We start from the raw sequence: 21,670 nt of genomic DNA on the forward strand, positions 1-21,670 counted from the left end.
GGAAATTTTGTTGAGTGCTTTCGGTGATAGGCAGGAAATTTCAACGTATAAATGCCAATTGTGGCAGTTGAAACTAACTACAACGATGTCGATCCACAAATATTTCAATATTCACAAAGAAATAGTGGAAAAAATAAAAAATATTGCAAAGCAAAACCCACTTTACCAAAATAATTGGGAAGCTATAAATTGCTTCATTATGGAAGATGCTTTGGCCGCTTTCATAGCAGGGCTTAGCCAAGATTATTACGGCCACGTACAAGCCGCAAGCCTAAAAGACGTTGAGGATGTCTACAGATTTGTGTGCAAACTGCAAACAAAAAAAGACTACACTACAAATCGTGATACAAGCCAAAAACCACACAGCTACACAAAAAGATTCGATCAGCGACACAACGAACACTCATACACAGGTAGTCAAACGAGGAATAGTAAATACCACCAAGCAGAAACGTCCGAACCCATGGATGCTTCCACTACTAGAAGCAAATTAACCCTTAATAACTCAATCAATAATCAAGAAGTGCTCGATACCGAAAAAAGCGAAAATTTTTGTTTCACTTCGGAGCCGAAGTTTCCGGATTAGAAAAAAATAAACACAATTTTCTACCCTTTTTGAGAATTAAGGATAATTGTCGAAACAATATTCTAAATATACTAATAGATTCAGGGGCTAATAAAAACCTTTTGCGACCTGGAATATTGCAACAAATCCAGCAATGCGATAATACTTGTATAAAAAACATGTATGGCAATATAAGAGTGATGTCGAAAGGCAAATCAAAACTGTTAGGTCCACACTTGCCACAAATTGAACTTTATGAAGCCAATTTTCATAAATTTTTCGATGGCCTTATTGGCACTGAAACATTTTCATCGCTTGAATCAATTTTGAATTATAAGGATGAAACAATAACAATAGCAAATCAGACAATAAAGTTTCATAAATATCCTATAAAACACGGATCAAAAGAGTTTAACATCTTGAATGCATCAAAAATCGAAACTATATCATCTATTAAAGATCTACTTAGAATTGATCATTTGAGCATACAATAAACAGAAATGCTAATAAGCACTATAATGAAATATGCAAGAATAATTCCTAGGGACAACGAAAAGCTATCCGCTGCAACAGAAGTGAAACATAAAATAAACACGAAATGTGACAGGCCTATATACACAAAAACATACAGATACCCGATTGCGCACAAAAAAATAGTAAAAGATCAAATCGAAGAAATGTTGCAACATGGTATAATTATTCATTCAAAATCCCCATGGAATGCCCCCATATGGGTAGTCCCAAAAAAGAAAGACGCATCTGGAAAAGAAAGTTTTCGAATAGTTATCGACTACAGGAAACTTAACGAAGTCACTGTCGAAGATAGGTACCCTATCCCGCAAATCAAGGATATTTTAGAAAATTTGGATAGAGCCGAATACTTTTCCACATTGGACTTGAAGAGCGGTTTCCACCAAATTGAGATGGATTCCGAATCCAGGGAAAAAACTGCGTTCAGTACCGAGTCCGGACATTATGAGTTCTTACGCATGCCGTTTGGACTCAAAAATGCTCCTTCGACATTTCAAAGAGCAATGAATTCTATCTTATCGGATTTAATTGGTCAAAAATGTTACGTCTATCTCGATGACGTTATTGTTTTTGGTACCGACTTAAAAAACCATATCTCTAACCTTAACGAGGTACTTGAACGATTAGAAAAGGCAAATTTAAAAGTTCAAATTAATAAATGCGAGTTTCTAAAACGCGAATGTGAGTTCCTTGGTCACATCGTAACGAAAGATGGCATTAAACCAAATCCTGACAAAATAAAGGAAATATTAAATTGGACTTTGCCGATCAACGAAAAACAAATAAAACAATACTTAGGATTATTAGGGTACTATAGAAAATTTATAAAAGATTTCGCTAGGATAACTAGGCCTATGACAAAGTATTTAAAACAAAATGTTTCACTAAACACAACAGATCCCGAATACATAGAGGCGTTCGAAAAATCTAAAACTATCCTTACAATGGATCCTATACTTGTGTACCCGGATTTCCAAAAACCATTCACAGATGCATCTAACTACGCTTTAGGTGCAGTCCTATCCCAAACTTTAAACGCAAGAGATCACCCTATCGCGTTTGCCTCTCGAACCTTGAACCATGCAGAAATAAATTATTCAGCTACAGAAAAAGAGGCTCTTGCCATCATATGGGCGGTTGAAAAGTTTAGGCCATACCTATTTGGTCATAAATTTACGCTAGTAACCGATCACAAACCTCTTATTTTCATAAAAAATAGCATAAAAAACTCGAAAATTATTCGATGGAGGCTAACATTAGAAAACTATGACTATGACGTCCAATATAGAACAGGAAAAACTAATGTTGTTGCCGATGCTCTAAGCAGAAAAATAGAAGCTAATAACAACGAGATCTGTTCAAATGAAGACTCAGTAGTAAATTATGCATCCGATACCAGCACAGTTCATTCAGCTGAAAGTTCGGAAGACTTTTTCGTACACTTCACAGAACGTCCCATAAATTACTATAGAAACCAAATTATTTTCCGAGAAGCGCAAAACGAAGAAATTATTAGAGAAACCCCTTTTCACAACCATAGTAGAACTATTATTGCTAAAGAATCCTTTAGTACTGCCGAAATCTTGGCATTTCTAGAAGAGTATCACAACGGAAAACAGAGCGCAATCCATGCTAAAGAAACCCTATTTCAAACTATACAAAATGCATGTAGGACATGTTCGTTCGATACACCCTCCCATTTCGTAATTACGCCCACAATAGTTGAAGACGTAACGATAGATGAAAAGCAATATACACTCATCAAACAAGAACACGAACGTGCACATAGAGGAATACAAGAAATAGGAAACCAACTCAAAAGAGCATATTACTTCCCAAATATGAACACTAAAATACGGAAATTTATAAACGCATGTAAAATTTGCGCCAAATATAAATACGATAGGAAGCCTTACAACATCAAAATTTCTCCAAGACCTATTACACAAAAGCCGTTCGAACGCGTTCATATGGATATCTTCGGAATGGATAAGCATTATTTCTTATCACTAGTTTGTTCGTTCTCTAAACACCTTCAACTGGTGAAAATAGATTCTAGGAATACAATCGACATCCAATCAGGTCTCACTCATTACATCTCTACATTCGAAATCCCTAAAAAAATTGTGTGTGATCATGAATGTTCCTTTAGGAGCCTGCAACTACGAGGGTTTTTGGATAACTTAGGTATCGAACTTGAATTTGCATCGAGTTCAGAATCAAATGGACAAGTGGAAAAGACTCACAGTACAGTGATGGAAATATTTAATACCAACAAGCACAAGTTCCCCCAGCTCACTACACAAGAAATCATGAAAATAACAGTATCACTTTACAATAACAGTATCCACTCCGCCACAAAATTTACACCTAACGAAATAATCTTCAACAAATCCGACAATACCAATCCGAGAACTATCCAAGAACAATCTAGTAAAATTTACGATAATGTAATAGATAGCCTAAACAATAGCAAAATAAAAATGCAAAAGTATAATGATACAAAGGAAAGTCCCCCGAAAATCGAAATTGGCGAAGAAATTCTCGTAAAAAAGGGGTACGAAAAAAACTAGACCCTAGATTCCAAGAAACAAGTTGCATGCAGGAAAATGAACGAACTATAACGATAGGAAAGGGCGTGAAGAGAAATAAAAATAAAATAAAGCGAGCTAAACAAACTATTTCCATTTAGCTCAAATCGCAAACTTAGATAGAAAAGATAAAATTTAGTGAATTTCATACGAAGGGCGTTAATAGGGTAGATATTAAGGTTATAGGTTAAGTAGTAGGGTCTGCGGATATTATAATTAGATAGGTGCGGACTTTAATCGATTACCCAAAAGTAACCTACTTCATAGCAGACGCGGCTCTCCTCATGTGAGATCTAAGTAACCTCTCTGCGACTCATGAAGTGACGAACGAGGGCGTTCGTCTTTTTTTTGCCCCGGAGGAATTACGTTATGCACGTCAAGCCTGACGTATAAACGTGTCACAACGATACGGGATCAACAGACGTCAGCATCTAAGACGGTTAACAAGACGTTAGAAGGTTACGTGCGACCTTGCAACTCTAGAAAGGCTCTCTTTTGATATCTGGTGCTCGATAAATAAAGTCCTTAAATTTCAACTTGTAATTATATATATATATATATATATATATATATATATATATATATATATATATATATATATATATATATATATATATATATATATATATATATATATATATATATATATATATATATATATATATATATATATATATATATATATATATATATATATATATATATATATATATATATATATATATATATATATATATATATATATAACTATAAATATATATAGTTACGTAGACCGAATAGCTGAGTCCACGTAATAAGAAGCCAACACGTGGACACGCGCACCGAGCAACGACCGCATCACCGGAACACGCGCGCATAGCAACATGACGCGCATAGCAACGGGAACCGGCACGTGGACACGCGCATACCGGATATGCAGAGTCAGCAGCTATAGGGTAGAATCGAAGGCTAGGTGCATTGTAGAATTTAAGAAATAAGTCAGTTGTAATTTGGATCAGCTCAGTGTAAGAAGCGCTTGCGCTTAAGCAATAAAGTTTTTTTTTATGAAACGTGAAGCCTTGCACTTATAATTGGCGCAGCCGTCCGGAGTGATTTAAGTGAGTGTAATTGTGTCAAAAGTGGAAAAGTAAGAGACTGGAAAAACTCTAACTAAAGTGATCCCGCAAGTGATAAAAGTTATTCAACGCATCCGGAGCAACACAGGAAGACAACATCGATCGAAGCTGTATTCCGCCGAGGAGTTGAGGATCCCCCACGCAGTTACCCACCTGGAAGGAAAACCAGCATCGTTAAATCACGAACCCGCGACACGACAGCAAGAAAAAAAAATCGTAAGTAATTCTTTTATTTTCATAAAAAGTGCAACAGTGTTTCAGTGGAAATCAGTGCTTGAAAAACCAGTTTTACTCGCGTCCTTAGGAAATACTACCAGATAGGTTTCTTAGGTAGAAAGTGACTTACTACCAGATAGGAGTAGCTTTTTCTCATCGTGGGAGTACTACCAGATAGGGCCCGTGATACAAAGAAAAGAAAGAGATCAACCCAGTGTCGCACACAACGAAAAATTCGTACATGAAAGCAACTGAAAGGTTCGATTCTCACAGAGATCTTTAAACCTCCGATAATCTTGAAACAGAAGGAGACAAAATGGAAGAGATCGCAACACAATTGGTCGAGATGATGCGATCCATCACTTCTCTCCAGAACCAATACACAGCGCTAAGCGCAAGTACCTCATCAAGTAATGCAGGTAATAATAGGGCATTTGACGATTATTTTCGCATTCCTGACCCTATAAAATCATTGCCAACTTTTGAGGGCAATCGGAAACAACTAGCATCATGGTTATCAACCGCCGATAACACACTAGCTTTGTTTAAAGACCTAGTACCTGCAGCAGTGTACCAAATGTACGTTACTGCAGTAACAAACAAAATTTGTGGGAAAGCAAAAGACATCCTATGTCTTTCAGGAAGTCCACAAAATTTCGACGAAATTAAAGAAATTTTAATTTCTTCGCTAGGTGACCGACAAGAATTGTCCACCTATAAATGCCAAATGTGGCAAAATAAAATGACCGATGGGATGAGTATTCTCAAATATTACCACCAAACTAAAGAAATTGTGCAAAATATTAAAACCCTTGCAAAACAAAACGAACAATACCGCACAAATTGGGTTGCAATCAATGCATTCATTGATGAAGACGCACTTGCTGCATTCATCGCTAGACTTAGAGGAAATTACTTTGGGCACGCCCAAGCCGCTCGACCTAAAGACATTGAGGATGCGTATGCATTCCTTTGTAAGTTCAGAGCGACAGAACAAAATGCAGGCAGCCTTACCAAAAATGTTCAAACCCCATCCAATAAACCACCTTTTAAGAATAAATTCAACCAAAATGAAAGTACCAGTTATAATAAACCAACTAAAGCCATTTCAGAAAAGAAATTTTCAATCAAAAACTCAGATAAACCTGAACCAATGGATGTAGATGCTTCAATGCGCAGTAAATACGCACAAAATAAAAAGCAATTCCACAGCAACGAGGTTGAAACGGAACAAGAGTCCAATGACAGTGACAGTGATGATGAAACTGACCATTTTAACGAAGTAAATTTTCGCCTAGCAGGAAGTCTGAAAAACAATACTTAAATTCCAAAAAGAAATACAACTATCTCCCATATTTACGCACTAAACAAGGTCTCAATCTATTGATCGATTCCGGCGCAAATAAGAATCTTATCCAACCAGGTGTTTTAAAAACAAAAAAGGAAATCAAACAGATCAAAATAACTAACATAGTGGGAAAACAAATTATAGATACCTGCGGAAAAACAAACCTTTTATACAAGGAAATTCCCTCACAAAAATATTACGAATTAAAATTCCACAATTTTTTCGATGGATTGATTGGCTCACAATTTTTAGCAGAAAATGAAGCTATTCTCAATTACCGAAAACAAACACTTGAAATTTCAAAAGTAATTATGCCATTTGAAAAATATTTCCCTAACGAGAAAAACTATAACCATGTAGTAACTCTCCCAACCAATACGGACGGAGAATGGATTGTTTACGAACCGACTAAACTTTGTAAAAAAAATACAGTTCAGCCAGGCGTATACTCAGCCAAAAATAAAAAAACTACAATTTTACTACAGACAAATAGACCAAAACCCCCTAATATACAACATAAAGCGTTAGAAATTACAGTAAATAATTTCGAAACTGTTACTCCTTTACCCATGAAACCCGAATCAAAAATTACAGGCGAAATGCTGAGCGAGATAATTCGTACATCTCATCTTTCAACTTTGGAAAAAGACCATCTTTTTAGAACAATTATTAAAAATCAGAACGTTCTATTAAACGCAGGAGAAAAACTTTCAGCTACACCAGATGTTAAACACAAAATAACTACCACTAATGATGCACCAGTTTTTACAAAATCATATCGATATCCACACGCATTTAAAAATGACGTAGATGAACAGATTAATGAACTACTACGAAATGGTATAATAACCCATTCGACAAGCCCCTATTCCTCGCCAATATGGGTAGTCCCCAAAAAGGTTGATGCCTCGGGAAAGAGAAAAATAAGAGTAGTAATCGACTACCGCAAGTTGAATGAAAAGCCCATTGACGAAAAATTCCCCATCCCACAAATTGAAGAAATACTAGACAGTTTGGGTAAATCAGTTTATTTTACAACACTTGACCTCAAATCAGGATTCCACCAAATCGAGATGGATTCTAACGATAAAGGGAAGACAGCGTTTTCTACAGCACAAGGCCACTTTGAGTTCAATCGAATGCCTTTTGGGTTGAAAAACGCCCCAGCTGCTTTTCAACGCGCTAGGAACAGTGTGCTAACAGGACTGATAGGAAATATTTGTTTCGTGTACCTCGATGACATTATAATCATCGGTAAAAACTTGGAAAACCACATAGAAAATCTAAACACAGTTTTAGAAAGGCTTTCAAAATTTAACCTCAAAATTCAACTAGATAAGTGCGAATTCCTTAGAAAAGAAACAGAATTTTTAGGACATGTTATTACTCAGGAAGGTATAAAACCGAATCCAGATAAAATCACCAAAATCCTAGAAAGGAAACTGCCATCAACACAGAAAGAAATCAAACAATTCTTAGGTTTATCAGGCTACTATCGCAGATTCATCAAAGACTATTCAAAATTAACAAAACCTCTTTCAAAATGCCTAAAAAAGGATACTAAGATAAACACGCAAGATGAAGAGTATAAAACATCTTTCAATAGTCTAAAACAAATTATCGCTTCGGATCAGATATTAGCATACCCTGATTTCGAAAGACCGTTCATTCTAACAACCGATGCAAGCAACTACGCTCTTGGCGCAGTTTTATCGCAAATCCAAGAAGGAAAAGAGCGACCAATTGCATTCGGAAGTAGAACATTAAACGAAGCCGAATCCAGATACTCCACTACAGAAAAAGAAGCCTTAGCGATTATTTGGTCTGTCCAAAAGTATAAATCTTATTTGTATGGTCATAAATTCACACTCGTTACTGACCATAAACCTCTTACATTCATCAAAAAATCCACAAAAAACTCAAAAATTCTTCGCTGGCGCCTAGAACTCGAGAATTTCGATTTCGACATCCAATACAAGGAAGGAAAGGCCAACGTAGTAGCAGACGCGCTAAGCAGGAAAACGGAAATTCTTACAAATACCAATATTAACCAAGATTCTTCCATTTCAGGCACTCCTAAGAACAATGTTTCCAATACAATTGACGTCAACTTCGAAGAATCATCATCTATTTCAGAATCCCTTCAGCATAATAACCCCTCACCGAACAATACTAACTCTGATTCACAAACCATGCATTCAGCTGATACATCCGACGATTATTTTATCCATTTCTCCGAGAGACCAATCAATTACTACAGAAATCAGATAATTTTCCGAAAATCCCATATAACAACTGACATTACGGAAACCCCTTTTAACAACTATAAAAGAGCAATTATTTGCAGAAATGATTTTGACGAATTAACAATACTAGATTCTCTAAAAAATTTCCACAATAACAAACAAACCGCGATTATGGCACCGGATGAATCAACTATTTCACTCATTCAATCCGTTTATCGACAATACTTCAACCAACATGGACATTTTGTTCTTACACACTTACAAGTAGAAGACGTTAGAGGTATAGAGGTATTCACGAAGTTCATAATCAACTAACAAGATGCTATTTCTTTCCACACATGATGACAAAAATTAAAAAACTAATTAATCTTTGCAAGATCTGTAACGTACACAAGTATGAACGCAAACCGTATAACATCAAAATCACACCCCGACCTATTGAAACAACCCCTTTCAGTCGCGTTCACTTCGACATCTTTGGAATCGACAAACACAACTACTTAACGTTCGTATGTGCTTTTTCAAAATTTTCACAAACCATAGAAATTCCGTCCAGGAACTTGACAGACATAAGAAAAGCTCTTGCTCATTTTATTACAACGTTTGGCGCACCGAGAAAAATTATTTGCGATCACGAAACCACATTTAGAAGTCTTCAACTTCAATCATTTTTAGCCAATTTAGGAACAGAATTAGAATTCTCTTCATCCTCCGAAACCAATGGACAGGTAGAGCGAACACACAGTACAATTATATAATTGTTCAACACCAATAAACACAAGTTCAGAGATTTAAGCTCTCCGGAGATCATAAAAGTAGTGACAGCACTATACAACGAAACAGTTCACTCCTCAACAGGATTCACGCCCAACGAAATCATTTTTAACAGAACTAGCAATCGGAATCCAGAACAAATAATTCAAACCACTAGAAACATTTACGAAAAAGTATCCCAAAAGCTCCACAATGCAAGTAGAAACATGCAGAAATATAACGATGAAAAAGAAACACCACCGGAAATAGAGACAGGTAAACAGATATTTGTAAAGAAAGGCGTTAGGAAAAAATTAGACCCGCGATTCAACGAAAAACCTTGTCTTAATGCGAATGATAAAACAGTTACAATGGCAAGAAATATCAAGAGGAACAAAAACAAGTTAAGGAGAATCAAGTCCCAGTAATACGTTCTTTCCGTTTTCTTTATCTTTCCCAGGCTTGGAGATCGAAAATGCAATACTTTCCGATAACATTCATGCTAATCCTGCTTACACAACTCTCGCAAAGTAAAGAATTAGAAATCATAGATTTGAACAGGCAACCGATATTTTTTCTTAAAACCAGAACTTGTAGATTACAAACAGGAAGCATAAAATTCATACATCCTATAAACATGTTAACCCTTGAAAATGCTATTAACACCATTACACACTTTTACTTAAAGAAATTGTCAGACTAAAAGTAAAATTATTGTACTCAAACTTCCAACAATTAAAACCTAAACATAGAACAGCTAGAAGTCTAGAAATCTTAGGAACAGCTTGGAAATGGATAGGAGGAAGTCCTGACGCCGACGACCTCAGAATCATCAACACCACAATGAACGAGATAACCGAGAACAACAACAAACAGTACCGAATCAACAAACAGTTCGATCACAGGCTACGAACCCTCACTGACACCATAAATCAATTGACAAAAGAACGAGAACAAGTAATGCTGAATGAACTAGAAACCATTAAAACCATAATGAACATCGATATCATCAACCATGTTTTAGAAGAAATTCAAGAAGCAATCAGTTGGACTAAAGTATCAGTAGTTAGCAACAAGATTCTATCATCACCAGAGATAAACTCCATCAAAACCATACTAGAAGACCAAGGAGTAAAAGTCGAATTACCAGATGAAGCGCTAAAGCTAGTACAACCAATTATCGCGATCAACTCGAATTCGATACTCTACATACTGAAGATCCCTCAGCTAGCTGATGAAGAAGCAACAATGCTTGAAGTATTTCCTCTCAGTATCGATAACAGAATCATAGTAGAGACTCCGACGCACCTTATAAAAACACGGAACAAAGTGTTCAAACCAGCCAAACCTGATGAATACATCCAAAACCAATACAGGGAGTACATCGATAAATGCACATCCAATCTCATCCTAGGGAGAAAAAGCGATTGTTCTACTGCAAGAAAGAACAACACGACGATAAAGCTAATATCCGATGGACTTATCATTGTCGACAACGCAAAAGGAGCAGCCCTGAGTTCAAGCTGTGGACCCGATGATAAACTCGTCTCCGGAAATCTTCTGATACGCTTCATCGATTGCGAGGTAACGATAATGAATCAAACATTTTCTTCTAAGCCTATCTCCAGCACAGTAGAGCCATATTGGGGAGCAGTATCCATCACCGAAGTCAGATGGCAACACCATAAACCGATGATAAGGCAAGACGCATTCGAGAACATTGGAACGATGCAGCATTCTTATCTCCAGCAGTTCAACAGCGCATGGAATTGGAGCCTACTTGGAGGAGTATTGGTCTCAACAATCTTCACGTTATCCCTGGCGATCTTCGTTTTCACGTTCTACAAACGATCGATACGGACCATCGCAGACGTTCTACCGAAAATAGCGGACACGCTCTTCTTCACCCCCCCCGAGGAGTTACGTAGACCGAATAGCTGAGTCCACGTAATAAGAAGCCAACACGTGGACACGCGCACCGAGCAACGACCGCATCACCGGAACACGCGCGCATAGCAACATGACGCGCATAGCAACGGGAACCGGCACGTGGACACGCGCATACCGGATATGCAGAGTCAGCAGCTATAGGGTAGAATCGAAGGATAGGTGCATTGTAGAATTTAAGAAATAAGTCAGTTGTAATTTGGATCAGCTCAGTGTAAGAAGCGGTTGCGCTAAACGTGAAGCCTTGCACTTATAATTGAACGAACGAACTGTACTGTATATACGAACTGTTCAAGTACCTAAGCGTTTTGTGTACCGGTGTTAACAACCGTCACTGAAGGAACAGCAGGGATTTGTAATATCTTAGGATATTATCCGGATAATATATTATCTTATGTACGGCATTCAGAACAACTGGCAATCAATACGAGAAACACTGATAAACCACTATGCAGAAAAAAGAAATAGTCAAACGTTATTAGCTGATCTTTTCAATCTTAACCGTAGAGTTGGCAACCAGATTTACACACGTAAGTTGGCAACCGGCATACCCGGGTATTCCACACGTTTTGATGCAAAAAATTAACGATTTTCATAGGTAAACAATGCTTTCTATATTTTAATGCTGTAAGCAAGTAGTGCCGACCATATATTCTCTTCTATTTCATTTATTCATTAAGTTTTTTTCATTTTATTATAAAAATAACGGTCAAATTGAAATTTGGAATCGCTTGAATTTGACTCGAAAATAGCCACAATACGAAAAGAAGAAGAAGAGAAACGTCATTCTCCATACAAAATGTATGGAATACCCGGGTATGCTGGTTGCCAACTTACGTGGTAAAGTTAAAAAAAAATCAAAATAAAATACTTACAGGCTGTTTAAAATTACAACTTATGCACCAAAAAATCAGAAATTAAAAGTTGGGAGGCTACGGAAAATTTCAGGTCAATAAAAGCAGTGAATCAGAAGTTATTGCAGTTTAAAGTTAAAAAAAATACCCGGGTATCCGGTTGCCAACTTAAAGGTTAAGCAAAATGCTTCCTTATACTCCTTCTATAACGATGTGATTAAAATACTAACTATATTTATTAACAGTGTACAGTTTGATGTAAGTGAGATACAGGGTTTTACAATTGATTGTAGACTTCCTGCACATTTTTTTTAAATTGTCGCTATTGATTTCTTACCAGCAGCATATAATTTGGGTTGAGCGCTATAGATTTTTGAAAAGGTGCAATTGATTTCAACAGGCCATTTTCTGACAGCTTTACCAGAGGCGTGTTTAGAACCCCTACAGTGAAAGATCGATATGCTGCAGAATCGGTTACTGTTTTTAAATGCCGTCTGTAATTAGTGTAAAGCTATAAATTTGCTATGAAAATGGATTATTTACTTAAATACTGATTTTACAAATACATAACGTATGATGTAGCAACATTTAAAATATAATATTATATAAAATAAAAATATCCACCGGTGTTTTTTAAATTTGAAGATGTGGAACTAGGCACATAAACGCAGATCATGAAAACGGAATCGCGCAATCCGCCCCACGATCACCAAAACACACAAACACAAAATGGAAACAAACGTGTTGCAAACAGTTCGCAGTTGGAACTATAAAATTGATCATATTGATACAACAGTGCATCGTCGTGTACCAATAGGTATGTATTTCATAACAAAGTGGATGTGCAACATACTCATGTTAACGGTTTTAGGTGCGTCAACAATATTTATCTTCCGGACGGGATTTGATTGCAGTTGTAGCAACGGTCTGTTGTAGGTAGTTCTAGTTCAACTCTATCGTTGTCCCAATTTTAAATCATGCAAACACATGTAATGCACGTATTTGTTTATATTGTTTCAGCAAACATGGATGCATCAGTTGCCGCACCTCGACGCCGAAACTAAACAGATTTTCCTAAGGAAATTGTTCACGGACTTTGGTCATCTTGTGTCAATTTGATATTAGTTTTTTTTTGTTTGGTAAATTCATACATTTTTAAGTCTCAACTTTGACACACCGCTTGCAGAGATTGGTGAGAATCATTCTGCACCTTACGTTCAGAGGCTTACGTTAGACTTTTCCATCGTCGTTGCTCAGTGCGCCAGTTTCCACTCAAACACGTTGTTGTGGCGGCAGTAACAGTATAGCACACTCTACTAACAGGTGTTGTATCTACATAAAGATGTTCTATTTTCTAGCTGGTTAGCGAATATTTTCTGGATAGCAGTAAAACTATTAGGAATATATAAATAATAAGGAGCTATATAATCAATAAAGCATGATACCATGGGTTTATTTTTCCCTTACAGGGTTTACCAGCATAATAAACAACTGTCCACTTGTTTATAACAATAGTCGTTTTGAATAGACACCGCTGTCTACCACTTGCTCACACGTCAGATGGTGTAAGCTACTCTGTCCATTTCAATAACACAATTTTCGCCTTGGATAAGCAGCTGTCAGATTCGGCACAGTTTGTTTTGTTTTGACAAATTTTGCAAAAACAAAACATTTTCAAACACGTTTCTTTTATTCAAGAAATATGCAGTATAAACCATACATTTCAATAAATCAAAACATTAATTTTGTTAATTATACAACAACCACAAGAAACCGTGCCGAATCCGACCGTTGTGCAATCGAAGGCGAAAATTGTGTTATTGAAATGGACAGAGTAGCTTACACCATCTGACGTGTGAGCAAGTGGTAGACAGCGGTGTCTATTCAAAACGACTATTGTTATAAACAAGTGGACAGTTGTTTATTATGCTGGTAAACCCTGTATCAGTTCAAAGAATCTTAACAGCTTTTGGTTTTGGTATTAATTCAAGGCAGGATCCGTTCATAAACTAATTAAACAATTTAAACGTAACTAGGGAGTTCATCTCTATCACTTCATTACAGTTCATTACATCACAGTTGTTCATACATAAATTCAAGATCAGATCAGTTTAAAGGTAATAAAAGAAAACAAAAATAATTCAAATCAATTATCAAGACTACTTAGAATAGAAAAGAAAAGAAGCTTTTCAATCCTCAATTACTTCACCTCGCAAACAACGAGCCAAGTCAAGGTTAGCACAATTCCATTAATAGCTTGCATTAATTCCTGCTCATTCTGTGCGTTGGCTCTTTTTACTAAATTTTTCCACGTACTAAAAAGATTTTCTATCGGGTTTAGAAAAGGCGAGTAGGGAGGCAAATAAATTGGTTTATCTTCGTCGTAGCCTATTGCTTCCTTCACCTCGCTACTCTTATGGAAAGCCACGTTATCCATGACCATAAATGCCCGATGAATTTCGCGCATCCTTAATTTTTCTTTGAGCTCATAAATAAACTGCGTAAACAGTTCGCGATTTATGGCTCTGTTGTGCGACAGGTAATGAACAATACCATTCATATTCATTGCGCAAACAATAGAAATATTTCTTGAGCGCAATTGAGGCACGACAATCGTTGGAGTTGTTCCCTTTAGCGATCTACCCTTTGACGTGCGCATACTCACTTTAAATCCTACCTCATCCAAGAATACTAAATCTGTATCGGGATTTTCCATCGATATTTGGTAAAACATCTAAGCATACGACCTACGTTTTTCGATGGTGGAATCCGTGTTACGCCGTTCGGGAAGATTATGAATTCTTTTAAACGAATAATTAAACCCTTTGATTTCGCGAGCTACTGTCGTCGTACTCACACGCACGTTAAATCTTTCGTATACCTTTTCTACCAATGCCTTCAACGTGACAGTGCAGTCTTTGTCTATCCAAGCACGAATGCTTTGAGAAGCTTCTTCCGATAATAGTTTTGCACGATTGCCACCCCGTTTAGCAGCCGCAACTTCCCAAGTGTTTTGGAACTTTTTTATAATACTATAAACAGTTCCACGATTCATGTCCAGCATTGTGGCGATATCTTTTCCGGACGTTCCGTTTTCAAACGCTACTATCACCCGGTTCCTGTCTTCATTAGAAGTAGTTTTGTTTCGGCGTCGAGGTGCGGAAACTGATGCATCCATGTTTGCTGAAACAATATAAACAAATACGTGCATTACATGTGTTTGCATGATTTAAAATTGGGACAACGATAGAGTTGAACTAGAACTACCTACAACAGACCGCTGCTACAACTGCAATCAAATCCCGTCCGGAAGATAAATATTGTTGACGCACCTAAAACCGTTAACATGAGTATGTTGCACATCCACTTTGTTATGAAATACATACCTATTGGTACACGACGATGCACTGTTGTATCAATATGATCAATTTTATAGTTCCAACTGCGAACTGTTTGCAACACGTTTGTTTCCATTTTGTGTTTGTGTGTTTTGGTGATCGTGGGGCGGATTGCGCGATTCCGTTTTCATGATCTGCGTTTATGTGCCTAGTTCCACATCTTCAAATTTAAAAAACACCGGTGGATATTTTTATTTTATATAATATTATATTTTAAATGTTGCTACATCATACGTTATGTATTTGTAAAATCAGTATTTAAGTAAATAATCCATTTTCATAGCAAATTTATAGCTTTACACTAATTACAGACGGCATTTAAAAACAGTAACCGATTCTGCAGCATATCGATCTTTCACTGTAGGGGTTCTAAACGCGTCTCTGGTAAAGCTGTCAGAAAATGGCCTGTTGAAATCAATTGCACCTTTTCAAAAATCTATAGCGCTCAACCCAAATTATATGCTGCTGGTAAGAAATCAATAGGGACATTTAAAAAAAAAAAATGTGCAGGAAGTCTACAATCAATTGTAAAACCCTGTAAGTGTGCGTGAGGATCGGATTGCAAATTACCGTGCCAATGCTCTTCATGTTTTTTCCGGGAACCTATCGGAGGGGAAGTAAGATCTCGTAAGCCTAACACATTACGCGAAGCGTATGATGCGTGTATTGAGGAGATCGGCTGTAGAAAGAGAACGAATAATGCATCGAAACGATCGATAAATTATTCGCACTTAAATACTCGTCCCTTTTTTAATACGGCAAATGCAAACACTAATACTTCTACAAGATCACAAGATGTGTCGAATCGCACCGGTGCTAATTCTCAACAGACACCGATAGAGTTAGGCTCAACCCAAACGTCCAAAACGCGATGAATGGGTCAAACTATGGACCTGAGATAGGGCCCTATCTCAGTACCCATACTGGTACAGTATCGGACAGAAAGATAGGGCATTGGTTTTTTAACGCACCGTGCACCCGTTGGGCGTGTATGTGTGTTTGTGTGTGTGTGTGTGTGTGTGTGTGTGTGTGTGTGTGTGTGTGTGTGTGTGTGTGTGTGTGTGTGTGTGTGTGTGTGTGTGTGTGTGTGTGTGTGTGTGTGTGTGTGTGTGTGTGTGTGTGTGTGTGTGTGTGTGTGTGTGTGTGTGTGTGTGTGTGTGTGTGTGTGCATGTGTGTGTGTGTGTGGATGTATGTTTGAATGTGTATTGATGTGTGTGTTTGTTTCACAAGTAGGTCGTTTCGGATAGATTTGTAAGTAGTTTTTTGTGTTTTGGGTTAGGTTTTTGGTGTGATAAGCAGGACCACCGCCCTCGCGATCAGTGTGTTTTCGATATATTAACAATGTTACGGTCTTCTTTCGCCGTGGTCTTCTGAGGACGTCCGGTTGACTTGCGCGTTTCGGTTGTCCAAGCGCGTTTCAGTTGTCTAAGCACGTTTCGGTTGTCCGAAGCGCGTTTGCCACAAAAGTGCGCGATCGTTCCATTACGAACTCGATCCTTTTGCGCTTAATGCCAGCAGCAGCCATTCGCTTTTACATATGGCGCTGATGATCGGTACAACGTTTACCTCGACCCATTGTTACTAACATTGCTTGCTTGGACCGTCAAGAACGCGCTGGTTAAAAACTTGGACACGGCTGATCCCGTGCTCTGCCTGCGTTCTACTTCTATACGCGATGAATTACATCGTTTTGGAGCAGCGAAAACATCGCATGGATAAAAACTATCAACGAGTACGCGAGTAAGCGTCTTCCCTTCAAAATCGAGAAAAGAATACTGCCGCGCTCATGAAACAAAACGCCCATTGAAAAGAATAACTGCGCGCTTGCTCAATGCACACACAAAGTTTACCATTCGCACACAACGTGCAACGCAGAGATGCACGAAGGCCTTTCAATGGCGTGCACTGGTGAAACACCTGTGTGGGAATGCCGAGTTCATTGCTATTGTGCGCGTGTCCATTTCGCACCGGTGTCGCATTCACATTCATGAAACAGCACACCTGCGTTTTCGTCCGAGGAACAAGCGCTGCTGTCGATGCAAACTTTAGTTTTTATCCAAGTGTAAACGCACAATGTTTCACATGATAACACACATAATAAGAATAATTTCAACGCAATATGACATCATGGCAAGCTATGTTTTTCAGCCACAAACCCGCGCACTTGCAAATACACATTAAAAAGCACACTCTCTTTCTACTACTACACACACACACACACACACACACACACACACACACACACACACACACACACACACACACACACACACACACACACACACACATACACACACACACATACACACACACATACACACATACACACACACAAACACAAGTAACGTGGCAAAACAAGTGCACGGTGCATTGAAAAAAAAGGGTCCTATCTTAATGTCCGATACTGTACCAAAAGGCAGACAATTTTAGACTTATTCTCTCCAAGAGAGCGTTCCGATAGCTCGTGCGGTACGCTCTCTTGAACACGAAGCGCGACGTGTATGTGTTGGTGGGCAATGCGAAGACGCGGCAAAGCAAAAAAAAGTGACAAAAAAAGGCACGTGTGTAGTGTTGGGTCAAGAGCGAAAGAGCTACCTCAATCGCTCCGCTCTTCTTATTGTGCGCGCTCCCGCACTGCCCACAGGAAAAACAGGTAGCTCCGCACGGAGCGCTGCACACAGGAGCGATTGTGCGATGCGCTCCCAGGAGCGATTGTGCAATGCGCTCCCAGGAGCGATTGTGCGATGCGCTCCCAGGAGCGATTGTGCGATGCGCTCCCAGGAGCGATTGTGCGATGCGCTCCCAGGAGCGATTGTGCGATGTGCTCCCAGGAGCGATTGTGCGATGCGCTCCCAGGAGCGAAATTTCGCACTTTACTGAGCGCTGCACGCAGGAGCGATTGTGCGATGCGCTCCCAGGAGTGAAATTTCGCCCTTTACTGAGCGCTGCACGCAGGAGCGATTGTGCGATGCGCTCCCAGGAAAATTATTCCTAATAGAAAATAATTTCTTATGATTTATGCAAGCTAGTGTTGGGTAACGTAGCACAATGAAGTGTGCTGTGCGTACACGCACATTTCGCACTGTGCGCGCTCTCCGCACTGTGCACGCCCTCCGCACTGTGCGCGCACTTCGCACAGTGCGCGCACTTCGCACAGAGCGCGCATTTCGCACTTTTCGCACAGTGCGCGCACTTCGCACTTTTCGCACAGTGCGCGCACTTCGCACTTTTCGCACAGTGCGAACACAATCCGCACGGTGCGCGCACTTTTCGCACAGTGCGTGCGCACTCCGCACTTTACGCACACTTCGCACAGTGCGCGCACTTTTCGCACACTCCGTACAGTGCGAGCACACTCTACACTTGAGAGAGAGAGAGAGAGAGAGAGAGAGAGAGAGAGAGAGAGAGAGAGAGAGAGAGAGAGACAGAGAGAGAGACAGAGAGAGAGATAGAGGTAGAGATAGAGAGAGAGATGGAGAGAGAGATAGAGAGAGATAGAGAGAGAGAGAAAGAGAGAGAGAGAGACAGTGAGAGAGAGACAGAGAGAGAGACAGAGAGAGAGACAGAGAGAGAGAGACAGAGAGAGAGACAGAGAGAGAGAGACAGAGAGAGAGACAGAGAGAGAGAGAGACAGAGAGTAAGAGAGAAAGAGAGAGAGAGACAGAGAGAGAGACAGAGAGAGAGAGAGAAGTTGCACTTCATTCCTCGCTATTCTTTTCCACCCTTTTACGCATGGCGAAAGCGCAGAACGCTGAAATACACGCGCACACCTGAAAACAATACAATATAATCATCGTTGGCCCAAGGCATTGGGTAGAGCGAGAAACATAATTCTTTGCCAGTGTGCACGTGCATAGATGGCCGGTGCACGAGCACACCGAAACTGTGCGGAGACATTTTCTGCGAGAATCGAATGCACAGAACTCTGCGCTTGACCACCATCGAAAACCCGTAACACAGCCACAAGCATACAACACAGACAAAAATTTAAAGGCCCCGAAACACAATATCAACACAGCGGTCCGTAGCCGTAGAAATTATCAGGAAAAATCGGCTGGTACCAAGCACGCGTCTCTTTAAAACAACTATGAATTGTGAAGGTCGTAGGTAAACGACGCTCCAGTGAGTTGAGGTTTCTCTTGAATTTGGTTGAGATGAAACGTGTCTGTGCTTGTACTCGGAGCCACTGCTTTGCGATTGTGCAATAAAACAGACAGCTGGTTTCACGCGAAAACTGTTATTCGCGTCGCAGGCTTGCGATAGCAGGGCATGTTTTAATGCAAAAAATATAATAGAGAGAAGGGGACATGGGACAGGGCGACAAAGAGGGAGGGGGGCGGGAGGGGGGGGGGGCGATGGGCATGTGTGTGGTATGTGTGCAAGCGATTTATGGACATTTGATTCGCCCCGACTTCAACTCGTTGCACCAACGCATCGGAGTCGCTAATGCTAACTGATGCTAATGCTAAAAGGCGGTTTGTCAAAATATGCTCAGTACTACACCAACTGACTTCCTATAACATGGTACGAAGTGTGCTCGCACAGTACAAAGTGAAGCACTGCACGAAATTTTCTAAATATGCTTGCACTGAGCGAAGTGTGCTCGCACTGTGCGAAGCGTGCGTAAAGTGCGGAGTGCGCGCACAGCGCGGAGAACGCGCACAGTGCGAAATGTGCACCGCACACTGAGATGTGCGTGCGTGTACGCACAGCACACTTCATTGTGCTACTTTACCCAACACTAGCTTGCATAAATCATAAGAAAATATTTTCTTTCAAACAGGTGAGTAAAAATAATTTTCGCATTCCGCTCACATTCCGCAAGTTAAGGCCTGGATTTATGCAAGCCATCATTTTCTGTGCGAAGCTTTCAAGCGCACATCTTCTCGCTTCTGCGTGCAGCGCTCCGTGAGGTGCGAAACTTCGCTCCTGGGAGCGCATCGCACTATCGCTCCTGCGTGCAGCGCTCAGTAAAGTGCGAAATTTCGCTCCTGGGAGCGCATCGCACAATCACTCCTGGGAGCGCATTGCACAATCGCTCCTGGGAGCGCATTGCACAATCGCTCCTGGGAGCGCATCGCACAATCGCTCCTGGGAGCGCATCGCACAATCGCTCCTGGGAGCACATCGCACAATCGCTCCTGGGAGCGCATCGCACAATCGCTCCTGGGAGCGCATCGCACAATCGCTCCTGTGTGCAGCGCTCTGTGCGGAGCTACCTCAAGCGCACCGCACACTTTAGAGAGCGAGAGCGGTGCGCTCCGCTCTTGCAAAAGAGCTACTTGACCCAACACTACACGTGTGCGGTTCACTGCTGTTGGTGTGTGGTGAGTGGAGGAGGAGGGAGTAGTAGGAGTGGTGGTGTTGTGTTGTGTGTATTGTATTGTCACCACACCACACTTAGCAGATTTTTCTTGGTAATTTGCTTCTGTGCTGTCGCCGGTTCTTGCTTATTGTTTAGAGCCGGTTTTCGCACATTTGGTTTTTTGGGAGGAAGGTGGGGAGGGGGGGTGGGGAATGGATTTTGGTTTGGTTGTTTTTGGGTAAAGAGGAAAGTGTTGTGTGGATGATGTGTGTATGTGTATAGTATAGTGTATGTGAATATTCAATTGAACGGATCTCGCCGACGGGGTCAGACATGCGCGCTGTGACTTTTTCTGAAATGGTAAGTTGGAACAAGGTTAGAAGTTAGTGTACGATGGAATAATATTTACCAGTGATGTACAGGTGTCCCCCGAGATACGACTGTATTTGGGACCGAAAAAATGTCCCAAAGCAAGGCGTAAGTCGAAATAGTCGTATGTCGAATATCTGTGAATATAAAATTTATAACTGATGTTGAAAAGTCGGAATCTATGATATCGTGTATTTTATTTAAAATCATGTTCGATAATGTATTAATTTTCGTCCAAAAGTCGTTTACACGATGTAGATATTCAAGACCGGGGAGTTAAGGAATCTGTGGAAATGTGTTTGTAACGGTTTTCAGCACAGAAATTCAAAAAAATATATCAATTTTGTCTCAATGATAACTTTAAACTGTCAAAATCAAAATCGTCGCATCTGCGACTCGTCGTAACTCGAGGAGGTCTTAACTCGGGGGAA

At 39.7% G+C, this 21,670-nt stretch overlaps 2 protein-coding genes across 2 annotated transcripts in view; both read left to right on the forward strand.

Moving 5' to 3' along the window:
• The window catches only part of LOC125908418 (uncharacterized), a 10,377-nt gene extending 4,945 nt beyond the window's left edge, over window positions 1–5,432 (forward strand). The window contains exon 2 of the mRNA XM_049611166.1: window positions 5,324–5,432. Coding sequence (XP_049467123.1) covers window positions 5,324–5,432 — 109 coding nt within the window. The remainder of the gene's footprint in view (window positions 1–5,323) is intronic.
• On the forward strand, window positions 4,449–11,500 carry LOC125906729 (uncharacterized). The gene is made up of 2 exons (XM_049606976.1): window positions 4,449–5,018; window positions 9,826–11,500. Exon 2 carries the CDS (start codon window positions 10,209–10,211, stop codon window positions 11,304–11,306), a length of 1,098 nt encoding a protein of 365 aa, XP_049462933.1. The 5' UTR covers window positions 4,449–5,018; window positions 9,826–10,208; the 3' UTR covers window positions 11,307–11,500.
• Window positions 11,501–21,670: the final 10,170 nt, after the last annotated feature.

This window comes from Anopheles coluzzii, chromosome X (genome assembly GCF_943734685.1).
Source record: "Anopheles coluzzii chromosome X, AcolN3, whole genome shotgun sequence".
In the NCBI taxonomy this organism is placed as follows: Eukaryota; Metazoa; Arthropoda; class Insecta; order Diptera; family Culicidae; genus Anopheles; species Anopheles coluzzii.

Bases quoted from the DNA above. Each gene is read 5' to 3' on its own strand.
- LOC125906729 (XM_049606976.1), top strand. From the start codon at position 10,209: ATGAACGAGATAACCGAGAACAACAACAAACAGTACCGAATCAACAAA.